Source organism: Sinocyclocheilus anshuiensis, unplaced genomic scaffold, assembly GCF_001515605.1.
Source record: "Sinocyclocheilus anshuiensis isolate Anshui unplaced genomic scaffold, SAMN03320099.WGS_v1.1 scaffold1097, whole genome shotgun sequence".
NCBI classification, from domain to species: Eukaryota; Metazoa; Chordata; class Actinopteri; order Cypriniformes; family Cyprinidae; genus Sinocyclocheilus; species Sinocyclocheilus anshuiensis.
The window spans coordinates 1,094,349-1,107,421 of NW_015555843.1; the positions used below are offsets into that span (position 1 = coordinate 1,094,349).

General features: G+C 36.1%; 1 protein-coding gene across 1 annotated transcript; it reads left to right on the plus strand.

The window, feature by feature from the left end:
• The first annotated feature begins 243 nt into the window (after window positions 1-243).
• LOC107675582 (digestive organ expansion factor-like) lies at window positions 244-5,991 on the plus strand. The gene is made up of 13 exons (XM_016469989.1): window positions 244-458; window positions 553-592; window positions 900-1,059; window positions 1,162-1,416; window positions 1,607-1,695; window positions 2,122-2,320; window positions 2,425-2,618; window positions 2,835-3,051; window positions 3,323-3,525; window positions 3,719-3,901; window positions 4,256-4,365; window positions 4,703-4,948; window positions 5,492-5,991. Exons 1-13 carry the CDS (start codon window positions 358-360, stop codon window positions 5,748-5,750), a joined length of 2,256 nt encoding a protein of 751 aa, XP_016325475.1. The 5' UTR covers window positions 244-357; the 3' UTR covers window positions 5,751-5,991.
• Window positions 5,992-13,073: the final 7,082 nt, after the last annotated feature.

Below are 13,073 nucleotides of genomic sequence, written 5' to 3' on the forward strand. Positions count from 1 at the left end.
TGGCAGAACATATACTAATGTAACAGTGAGAAAATCTCAAAATGAGGTGGAAGATAAACCAATGGCATGATTCTTTTGCTTTGACAGCTGCTAAAATATCGTCAAATCAGACCCACTGAGTGCTTCTCCTAATTCCTGTGTTCAATAATCTGATCTGTGTTTGTGGAAGCAGTTATGCTTTAGAAATGACAAAACCTATTATTAAAATGAAGTCTGAAATCTGTGGCCCCTTTCTTCTTTGTTGCGCTACTACCATTATTCCAGGTCGACAGGTGGCGCTAGAGTGTGACGGCACTCTTAACTATCCATGAAGAGAAGAAAACACATACCCTAGTTACACACGTGTAAAACAGAAACATGGGCAAAAGAAGGCGAGGAAATCAAGAGATTACCAATTTAACTAAGAAACAGAAGAAACATCTAAAAGAATTTGGAGAACAGCACCCTTTTCACGATAAGTAAGTATAGTGATGTGTTTTTTTAGACAGTATAAGTTACATTGGGAGCTTCAAGTAGCAAGTACTAACACTTTTAATGGTTTCGGTTTTTTAGTGTTGTTGATAGACCGGAGAAGACTCAGATTTTGCGCTTGGTAAGTAATTATAGACTAATATTCTTTCTTTTGCCATCACTTTAAGGATTGATCCTGAAGGTCCAGAAACCACTTTCTGAACCCAGTCAATAAACCAGGTGAATGAGAAGCATTTGGCAGCTGAATGCATGTACACTACGTTTAATATTGCATATAGGACAAGTAGTGTGGAAAAATGTGTTTGGGTAGATCTGATCAGAGAAGCTGCCCCTGGTTTAATCTTAATAGTTTGCCACTCAGGTTGAAGTTTTATTGTTCATGTTTTGTTTCAAACCATCACATTAAAAGTGTTTCTGCACCTGAACAGCCTGACAGTCCACAGCACCCTGAACATGACAGTAAGGAAGACAGTGATGAAGAGCAGCTGTCTGCTTATCAGAAACTGCTGACCACCATGATCCAAGGTGCTGATGACAACAGTGAAGATGAAGAAAGTGACGGTGAGGATGACGGAGAGGAAGTTGAAGGTAAGATCTTTTACAGTCTCATACTTTACACTTTTCGATATCAGTTGCGGTGCTTTATCTGAAAAGGTCTAATGGCCTATAATTAACTTTTTTTTCAATTAGGAGAAAGTGAAGAAGAGGAGGAGGAGGAGGAGGAAGGTAATGATGCTGAGGAGGATTTAGAAGAAGGGGAGGGTGAAACACCTGATAATTCACAAAATAAAGAACACCCTGAAAAGACAAATGGAGATATAGAAGAGAATGAAAAGGTTGAGACGGAGAGAGAATTTACAGATAAGAAGAATGAAGCTGCATTCTGTCTGGAGACCAACCTGCCTGCGGAAGGAGAGGAAAACATGGGAGAGCAGGAGGAGGAAGGCAAGACATTCCCATGATTCATCAGTCCGACTCTTTGAATTCTGACCTGAGATGATTTATACATGCTTGCAATTTATTGTTTTGCAAACTCTTAAGTGTAGTATTCAAGCCTGACAAGATTGATTTCCTTAAGAAGCAAACTGAAAACCTAGGCCCAACTAGAGTGTAAAAATGCCTCTGGTTATTGTAGACATATTTGCGAAGCACCAGGAGACTGAACTGAGTGAAGAGGAAGTGGGACAAATCTTGCAAGGATCAAAGATCAAGTCTCAGGTTAAGGTATGTAACTTGTAAGAATTTTTTTTTTGCAAGAAGTAAAAACAGTAATATTGTGAAATATGAATGCGATTTAAAATAACCATTTAATGACATTTAATTAGCTGTAGTTTAACTTATGAAATAACTAAATGTTGTTATTATTAGGGTGGTAACATGCTGATTTGGTGCTCAAGAAACATTTTTTATTGTTGACAATGTTGAAAACAGTTGCAGTGTTAATATTTTTATGGAAACCGTGAAACATTCTTTTATTAATAGAAAGTTCAAAAGAACAGCATTTATTTGAAATAAATATTTTGTAACATTATTAATGTCTTACTGCCAATTTTTATAAATGTAATGCATCCTTTTCTGAATAAGTCTTTAAAAAAAATCTTACTGACCACAAAAAGGTGTGAAATTTTACATTTCTTCCTCACCCGTCAGTGGCCAAAGCTGGGCACTCTGCAGTGTATGTGTCCATCGGAACATTTCCCAGCCGTGGGGCAGCCCTCTTCTGCCCCTCTTCCAACCATCCACAAAACCCTGGAGGCAAATTGGTGCTTGTTAAACCAGTTCTTTGCACCTGAAGGAGGCGCTGTGACAGATGTTACAGAGCTGCAGAAGGAATTGCTTGGGCTCATGGGTATGTCAACAAAATTTAAAAAACACCAGGCATCCTAATTTTTAAAATGTTACTTTGCTATGACTTTTTTCATTATCCTCATCTCCCATATTTTGTTTTTGCAGGTACTTACAGGGATGTACATTTTACAAACAGCTCCCCCTTGAGAGAGGCCAAGGAAGTGCGGAGTGCGTACTGTCTTCATGTGCTAAACCATGTGTTAAAGGCAAACACTCGTGTGCTTAGAAATAATGCCAAGTTGAAGGAAACTAAAGATGTGAATGAGGAGTTTCGGGACCAGGGCATTACTAGACCAAAGGTACCACTGTCTTCATATGAGTACAGTGTTTTTGTTTATTTTTAATACTGCATTGGTTAGTTTTTAATCAGTTTGTTTTGTACTTGATGTTAAACGTAAATGTTATAAAATCATTTTAAATGTAAGTCATTGACATGTATTCTCTTGATTACAACATGAATAAAAGTGCTTTAAATTAGCCAACCACATTCTCATAATTAATTCTCCCTCTTTTAGGTTTTGATTCTGGTGCCGTTCAGAGATGGAGTGCTGCGAGTGGTCCAGACATTCATAACACTTTTAGAGCCTAAAGGCAAGAAGATGGATGTCAGTAACAAGAAGAGGTTTAAGGAAGAGTATGGAGAGGAGCCAGGTGAAAGTCCGCCCAAACTGCACAGACCTGATGACTACCACGCTGTCTTTTCTGGAAATACAGATGACCATTTCAGGATAGGTACTGTAAAGTTTTTCCCCTTAACTGAAAACCTTTATGATATTTGATGCACGTTAATGTTTGAATGTTAAAATAATTAAAGCTGTCTCTGCATATTGGGTTAGGGTTAAGCAAGACAATGATAATGGATTGTTTCAAGCCCTTTGGTTCTCCTAGTGTCAGAGAAATTATACAATTCATCTGATACCTTAGTTTCAGCTGTTTAATTTTACACCTTTGATTTTTGTTTTTTTATTGTGCCTCATTTCTATTTTTCTCTCTCTATGGGCAGGTGTGTCTATCATGAAACGAAGTATGCGACTCTATTCTCCCTTCTACTCTTCTGACATCATCATTGCATCTCCACTGGGTCTGCGCACAGTTCTGGGTGCAGACAGTGAGAAAAAGAGAGACTTTGACTTCCTGTCCTCCATTGAACTTCTGATTGTGGACCAGGCAGATGTGTTCCTCATGCAGAACTGGGAACACTTGCTGGTGGGTTTCAGTTGTCCAAAGGTTCTTTTAGAACACTTTAATTTCAATTCAAATTTCAGATTTTAAATTTAATTGCACTGTGATTTGATCATTGTGTTCTCTGTGTAATAAATTATAATGTAGATATATTTTGATATACTTTTTCTGTGTATAAATATGTATAAATGGCTGTTTTCCTTTGTTTGTGTTGCAGCATGTGTTGAAGTATTTGAATCTGCAGCCGCTGGACTCACACGGTGTTGATTTCTCTCGTGTACGCATGTGGAACCTGAACAACTGGGCAGCGCATTATAGACAGACGCTGGTGTTCAGTGCCATACAAGAGCCTCAGATCACCAACATCCTTACCAAACACTGCCACAACTACAGGGGTCAGGTACACAACCAAACGCCTTGAGAACTGTTCAAATTGTGAAGTATTTGTATTTTGGGGGGCTAATCTGATTGGCTCTGGTCTGTTAAAAGGTTTTGTCAGTACAATTTTTTTAAAGAAATTAATACTTTTATTCAGCAAGAATGCATAAGACCATTATAATGTTACCAAAGATTTTTATTGTAAATAAATGCTGTTCTTTTGAACTTTCTATTTTTAAAAAAAGTGTATCACTTTTTCCACAAGAATACAAATTCAGTTTTATTTTTATTTTTTTTAAATAAAATTAATTACACCGACACTAAACGTTTGAAGGTAGTTTAAGTATACAGATACTGTTGTTCATCTTTCCCTCAGGTGTGCAGTAAAACTATTCCAAAGGTGGGCTCAATCTGTCAGGTACTGGTGCAGTTGCCACATGTATTCCAGATGTTTCACTCTGACAGCTTCATGGACCAGGATGCCAGGTAAAAGATGCCTGCTGTTTTTCATTCTGAACACTAGAGAGCAGCAGCGTTCAGTCTGCACAGAGGAACTTCTGAGAGAAAATATAGTTATGACTATGAAATAATTTAAGTAACTGATTTCAGACTTTTATTTTACTGAAACTCATATTGGAAAGTGAGTAAGATGCTACCATTATTTGTGGGCTGAAAGCAATGAATATCATTCATACTGAATTTCCATGACTACTGCATTTACAAAATGTGATATTTTGAAAGAACTGTATTCAGATGACAGCATATGGTCAGCCTATAATGTTTAATAATTACTTGCAAGTATTTAAACAGTATTATCCTTTAGGTTCCAGTTCTTTGTGGATAAGATCCTGCCCCAGTACAGAGACTCTGTCATGTCCCACACTTTCATCTATGTGCCATCGTATTTTGATTTTGTTCGTCTGCGGAACTACCTGAAGAAGGAAGACGTCAGTTTCGCTAGTGTCAGCGAGTACTCGCAGAGATCAGAGGTGTCTCGAGCACGACATTACTTCCAGAAAGGAGAAAAACAGTTTATGCTCTTCTCTGAGAGATTCCACTTCTACAAGAGGTGTGTGTTCTATAAGCGTATTATCATTTGCATACTTCATATACACTACTGTTCAAAAGTTTGTGTTAGATTGTTTAAGTTGTTAGATTTTTTTAAGGAATTAATGCTTTTGTTCAGCAAGGATGCATTAAATTGATCAGAAGTAACAGTAAAGACATTTATAACAAAAAAAAATACTGAAGGATCATGTGACACTGAAGACAGGAGTAATGGCTGCTGAAAATTCAGCTCTGCCTTCACAGGAATAAATTACATTTTTAAGTATATTAAAACAGAAAACTTATTTTAAATTGAAATAATATTTCAAAATATTTCTGTTTTTACTACATTTTTTATCAAATAAGTGCAGCCTTGGTGAGCAGAAGAGACTTTTTTCAAAAGCATCAAATAAAATCAAACTGACCCCAAGGTTTTCAACTACTATATAACTCATTAAAAAATGATGCAGGCCAATATAAAAAAAAAAAAAGTTATTATATTCAATTTTTTTCAGTTTATTTTTAATTTAAATTTTTACATGTTATTAATTCTCTTTTCTCTTAGATACACTATCAAGGGCATCCATAACCTGATCTTCTACGGGTTGCCTACATACGCTCACTTCTACAGTGAAGTGTGTAATATGCTTCAGGCTGGTGTCAGAGAGGGTGGTGCTTCTGTCAGCTTCACCTGCACAGCCCTGTACTCCCGATATGACATGCATCGTCTGACTGCTATCACTGGGGTCGACCGCGCCGCTCAGATGCTCCAGTCCAAAAAAACAGTGCACCTTTTCATCACAGGGGAGGAGAAAAACACATGAACGGGTACTGTGAAAAGCACATGTGACATTTTCAACCTCTCAGACAAAGAAAGTAATCCGTGTTTGTGATAATGGCCACTTCTTCAGATATACAACTCGCACACTCGCGTCGTCTTCAGATAAAATTCTGTCATTTGACAATGTAATGTTCTTGTTCGCATGTCTTTTTGTGTTCTTTTTTTAGTATAAAAAAGTCTTCTTTCACTGAAGTCACAGCCCATATCTTTGGCTCCAGTGTGTTTTTTTTTATAATTACTTTCAAAAGGTTTACAGAGCTCAACAATAAGGATGAGAAATTCTGACCGGCTGAAGTGTCACCTGTCTTGTCAGAAAAGTGTTACAATGTCACTATATCTTACATTGATTGTAACATCCAATAACTAAACTTTTCGTTTATTGAATGTTGCTGTAAATTGTGTTGAGCAACTAATGCTGATATGTGCTCTTCAAGAGAATTTAGGATTAAATCTCCTTTAAAGTTAATGCTAAATGTAGCGAATCAGCTCATGGGGAAATATGAATAATTAATCATAACTAGTTATAATTTATGGGAAAAATTAAAATAGTTAAAACAGTTAAATACCAAATATTACCAAAAAAAAAGCTAGTGTTGACGAATATGTTGCCAACAAATTAAGCAGTAATATTACATTATAAAGTATTTAATAAGGTTTCAAACTGTATGCAATACCGTTTTTATGAATTTATAGCTGTTGTGGAGTTACATTAAAACTTTAAAGAAAGGTTTGATGTAAAATCTGAACAAAGGTTTGGGGTCAGTAAGTTACTGATACTAGCTGCTGGTTATTATAAATTGTAGTAATATTTCACAATATTACTGTATTTTTGATCAAACAAATGCTTTACTTGACCCAAAAAAATTTAACACTTGTCATTTTTTTTTATTGTTAATTATGAAAACAAATATTTATTGTAGTTGTGGGGCCACTAAAATAAAAATCTGAACTACTGGTCAGCAGAAAAAATGAGCTGCCTTTATGGTTCAGTGTAGTAAACACACAGTTGCAGTTAAGCTCATTTTGAAAGTGTTGTGCAAATTAGACGAATTTGAGTACTTTAGTAATCACTGCTTTTTATTGTGGCTTGTTAAATGACATGAGCAAGAGTTCACCTCTAATGATCATCACGCTGGAAACGACTGTGATTCATCTAATTACCTCCCAATGTGACAGTTCTGTATGAAGTGGAACGTTTGACAATTTGGTTTTAAAGTCACATTGTCTCTCAAACTCCCCGGTGATCAGATGCACTCTTGTTTTTTGCTTTCTTTTTTCTTTGCTCGGTTTCTCTGTCAGTTGGAAAATGGAGCAGATGTTTCACACACACACACACACACGCGCTCTCTCTTTCATAGATGTGCACTCTGTTTCTCTCACACGTATACACTCACATGTCATAAATAATGAAAGAAATGAGTGTGTGAGTTGTTTGGTTAAGGCCAGCATCTGACTATCAAACAAAACCATTGATCCATCCAACAAATCTCCTTCCAGTTTTTTCCCATGAACACACAATCCTGCTGTGCTGCCTTTTGAATCCTCTCTAAAACTCCATTGGGATTCATCTGCTGACCTCTGGGCACTCATACAGTGATGCCACAAAACATTATTTCTGCTGAGCTTGCATATTATCATCTGTATCATTTACTACAAAAACTGAGGAACTGTACCTAAATAAATTCTCATATGCATTGTTGGATGGATGTGAGGAAGTGCTCTGTGCAGCTGTTTCATTGAGCGGTATGTTATGAAATATTAAACAGTAGAGCTGGTGTTTTTTAGTGCTTTAGCTGAGGCAGTGTATTGCTGCAAATGTGCAAGAGACGATAATGTTTGTAAGTGTGACGTGTACGTGCCTACCCTTTACATCTGAGCCCCATTTTCTGTATTACAGCGTTTTTGGGCTTGTTCACAGATGTCTGAGCTTTTTAAAATATAAAAATATCATATAAAAATCTAAAATATTTTTTGCACAAGATCTTCATGTAATCACATCAGTAAAGCATCTTAATAATTGTATTAATCTAGTCATGGTGCAGTGTCGGTATCATTTTTAATCTTAATGATAATTAAATATTTTGCGTCTGTAATTTCGATCAGGCTTGTTTGTGTGGGACCTGTGAAAACAGACAGACCTGACCAGCGAAGGTGACCTTTTTTCTCAATTACGCTCACATTTGTTCTCCATTTGTGTGAAACACCCCATCGCTCTCTTTCTCCTGTGAGTCCAGCCTCTCGTGTTTATTGGAGTGTGGGTAGTCTGTTGCCTTGGAAACCCCTCTGTGCTCCTATCACGAATCTAGTGTGTGTGTGTGTGTGTTTTGGGAGTGAGAGCTCTGAACTGTGTTTGGAGCTCTGCCCATCAGGTGGTAACAGGTATCAGGAGCACCTTTTCTTTTCACCTGTACTTGGATCGGGGCTTTTAATCACATGTTGCATTCTGCATTATACAACATTTCTCATTGGCCAAACGCCATTTGAAGAACACTGATGTAACAATGCAACATCGTCATATTTTTTCCCCCACTTTTTGCATCACTAAGCTTCTCTGTGCTTGTATGTTCCAGGCCAGTGTTGTTATTAACTAGAACTATTAAAAAGTTTTTTGTTAATTGAAATAAAGCTGAATTATATAACAGACGAAAAAAACTTTTTAAAATAAGTTTTAATCTAAAATAATAAAATTAAAACTAAAATAAAGCTAAAAATGACAAAAGCATATTACTAAAATTAAAATGGATTCTGATAATATAAAAAGTAAATTCTAAATATTAATAAGTAGGCTACTATAATGGTATCTAAATAAAATGAAAATGACACTGTTCCAGACATATTTTCAGTCCGTACATTAGTTGTGGGTATTTCTAAGTGATGTTTTCTGCAGGTTTCATTGATACGCCAGTTGGTGGCAAATGTCATGAAGTGAAGCGCTAATCGTTCACTCATCCGATTCCTTCAAAAACAAAGGCTGAATTTGGAATAGCATAAACCCAGACTATTATTACTATGTTTAAATCAATAAATTCACACTATTACTACTATTATTACTACTACTACTCTCCGTACTTTGTACTATTCCAAATTCAGCCTGAATTATTCTGGAACAAAACAAGTGATTGTCTTTACGAGTCACTGAATCACTCAACTGATTCATTCAAAATCACATTCTTTCAGGAACGCTGCTATACTGTGTTTTTCTAGGAAATGTGAGACGAATAATTCTGCCTTAACTATTTTCATTGGTGGAGCAAAAATATGCAAAGTAACTGGCAGTGTCTAAAATGCAAGTTGCTCAATATTAACTTCTTGTCAATGGAACTATTGTAAAATATATAATTTTGGTCTGAATATATGATGTTTGTGGTTTGCTGAGTTTCTGTTATTAGCAGGTAAAAGAAAGTTCCAACTAAGCTAACCAGCATAAATAATGTACTGTTTCTAGCGGTTTTGATTATTTGATAAGATCAGGTGGTGTTTACAGCTCCTGGATAAATTGATAGTCACTTAAGGTTTTCTCCGTTAGAAAGCCCTCCAAAGTGAAGCTGTCTGGCTAGGGAGAAACTGACAGTTCTGTCTTCTGATAGGTTATCGTTTTCCCAGAAGAACTTGTGCAGCTCGTCTCACAGACAGAAACGGACAAGATTAGGAGCAGTGGTGGACGAAGTACACAAATCAAGTACTTGAGTAAAGGAGGCATATCCTTTCCTGGTTTATACGTTTTTCTGTGCCCAAAATAAGCAAAGATCAGGTTTTTCTTAGTCAAAACGTACATAGAAGGTTGGGAACATACATGCAAGTTTATTTTAAGACAAGATGCTTAGCTGTTCACCTCATCTCTCTCAGAGAGAAGACCAAAGAGTTGTATTGATTTGTCTAAGGCCAGATCAATCTTCCTCTTCATCTCTTCCTGAAATTGAAAGGGTTAATGGATGTCTGAGTGTTTCTATGACAACACAGATGAGACTGATGAGCACAACCATTTGGAAGAAGCTCTCAATTCACAATCCAAAAATAACCACACACAAAGCAAACCTAAAGAGATGGCAAGGGAGGAAGAGGAGGTCAGCTATTGATAGAGAAAATTCTGTCCAGACATCCAAACCACCCCAGTCAGATAACCTCTCACACAGACTGCAACTCAAATGCTAGTTTCATACTAAAATAGATCATGATGGTTATCTGCATACAGCATGGCATTTCCTTAATGCACAAAGAAGACAGACGCATTAAAAGTTTCTCTCTAAAAGTTTTGAATGATTTGAAATAATTACTAGCCTTGGACAGTTTTCATTGACTATAAAACATTTGCCCTCAATTTTTATCATCAGATGGTAAATACAAAAAAGAAATAAATTTGACCTACGTATGGATTCTTGAGATATTATAAAATATTACTTAAATATAAAAATAGCAACTAAAATGAACATAATGCCAGATGAAAATTCTAATTTTGAGCAATTTGTAATTATTTTTTACTTTATGCATTTTAGGGTTTAAATTTTTGGGTTCATGCAGTATGTGCTATGTTCTTTCTTTCATGTGTTTTTTCGAGCATTTGTTCGAAGATACTCAAAATCATGAACAAGAAGTTACAGAGTCTAAAGTGCTTGTTTCCATTGATTTTGTGTGTTGGGATCATTGTCCGTTTTTGCAGTTAGCTGGTGGAGGGGTGTGTGCGTGTCCTCACATTTGCTCTGCCAATTATTACCAATCAAATAGAGAGAGATGTGAGCAGTCAAAACCCATTATTTCAATTTACACATGCAGAAAGAAAGAGGGATGAGAATTATTTAGTCATTCTTAATTGTCAGTGACATTTCTGTGATGTTATGGCTTTGGGATAGGAGTAGATGACCTCGTACACATCATTAAACCTGTCCCCAGTGCCAGTTAACACTGAAAATGTTTTTGTTTCTATTTTTAGGCTGGTATTGAATGTGAAATGAAAAGAAAAGACTGATGGGGTCCATTGAGCAGATACAAAAGAGGATGGGAAATGATAGAGTAGATGGAGAGAGAGACTGATGGGAGACTGTTATTTCTAGCATGATGGCAAGGGCTTGTGTTTTTAACCAGAACAATGGGCGCATGGCAACAGCGGGTAACCATGGCGACTTTTAAGGTAGCCAGATGGGATTATGATAACATTGCCAATACTGCACTGTAAATTCCAATTAGTAAACCTTACTTAAAAAAAGCATGCAAACCGATTGCCTTGAAAAAACCAAGTAAAGTGAAATAAGAATAATAATTTGTAATAACAAAGGTTTATTTAGTGTTGTAAACTTACACGCAAGTTCTGGTAACTCAGAATCACTATTTTCAACAACTAAATTAATAAGTACAATATACTATGTGCATATTTCAAACAACTCTTTTATTTAAGTTGAGCCAACTCATGTAACATTTCCTGCAACTTGGAATTTCTAAGTTGTATTTACTTAAACAGCAATCTGATTTACTTGCTAAAAGCATGCAAACCGATTGCCTTAAAAAAACCAAGCAAGCGTTACTCCACTAACTTAAGTGCTTCAAACATCCATTACAAATTACCGACAACAAAGTTCCATTCATCACACACACATACAATTACACACAGATTTAAGGTAGTGAAAGTTCAAAGTTAAAGGTAATGTATTTTTTTGTTTGTTTTTAGTGCAGTTTTAACTTGTATTACAAACATTTTGAAATAAAGCAAAAACAATCTGATTTAGGGTATGCTTCTTGTAAACAGTGGAGGTAGCAGTACAATGAATAAGTATGGCACTGGGTTGGCCGCACATGTTGCCAATGGTTTTTTTTTTTCCTGTCCCAAGTCAAGCATCACACTAAGTGTTTTTCACAGTATTAGGGTAATCCAAATGTACTGTACCAGTGATCCAAACATAGCACATGGCAGTCCGGAAGCAAATGGCTGAGGTAGATTCTGGAGACTGTTCTTTGCAGTACTACCCTGAACAATGATGGCAAAAGACACAGGGTCAAGGCAGAGAAGATTTGGAGAAGTACTTCATCTTCAATGATAGTCAGCAACCAAACAGATACTAGTGCCCAGACCAGTTTAAACCTTAAATGTGTGATCACGTGATGACTATGATTGTGATGTATTAAAAATATTGACAATAACATGGTTAACTTAAAAATAACTTAAGTGACCAAAGCCTCAGTGTTATAAAATTATAGTGTTAACACTGCAAAAGATTACAGTAACAATTAATTATCAGTGGCATATAAAGATTGACTTTAAAACCTATTGTGAGCTCATCTTGAGGACTTTTGGCATATTCTAGAATTGTACCTCTGACTTTTCATTTTTTAACTAGCTACAAATTTTTCAGTTTCAAAAGTTAAATGCAAGCAGTCTCAGCAAATTCGGCGCACAAATTCAAAAAACGTTGATTGTTGCGCATGCTCTCTAACCTTCCGTACTTCTTCTTCTGTTGTTTTGTTGCACATTAGCAACACATTAGCGCACTGCTGCCTCCCACTGGTGTATTAATGTCATCGGTTTTGTTGTGGCTACTTGAATATTTTAAGTAAGAGTTACTCATTGCAGCAAGTTGTTTTATTCGCCTTAAAATTAGCTATTACATAATAAAACCGAGTAAGTATAACAACTAAGTAAAGATAACTAATTATATCTAAGTAAGGTAAACTATTGGATTTTACAGTGTGTCAGATTCACATCTGATGTATTTCAGACACACTATGTTTTTCCTTTGACACTCTGAAAAGACAAAGATGATTTCCCAAATGTGTTTCTCTCGCTCTCCCTTTCATCGTTTTTCCTGTAAGTGTTCTGAGTGGCTTCTGGTACTTACAGAAATCTAATGACATCCCAGTTGACAGGAAATGCACAAGCACTTCTCTCAGAACAGAGTAAAAAGTGAAGACAGAGAGATCCCATTTTACAACAAATAAAGCAATTGTCATTGTAGAACACTGTCTCACAAATTGGACACCGTTATAATCATATAATAATATTAAAAAGAAAAAGCAAAATATGAATTTAGCTCAGTAATATCTCTAAATTACATACATGGTCATACAGAGGCAGTTTAGCGGGTATGTGTATTTATGTGTACAGGAAGCTGTGTATTTAATAGCTTTTGAATGCAGATGCTTTCTAAAGGTCACTGTCATTAGGCGGGATCCCTGCTGTTTGGATATGAATTTTTTAAAAGCCCAGGAGAGCTGGTAGGTCATTGCTAATATTTGTTGCAATTCATATTTGATCTTTGCTTAAAGCAGAATGAGTTAACAGTCTTAAAATCACAATAATTCCTGTCCAAACTAAACGGGT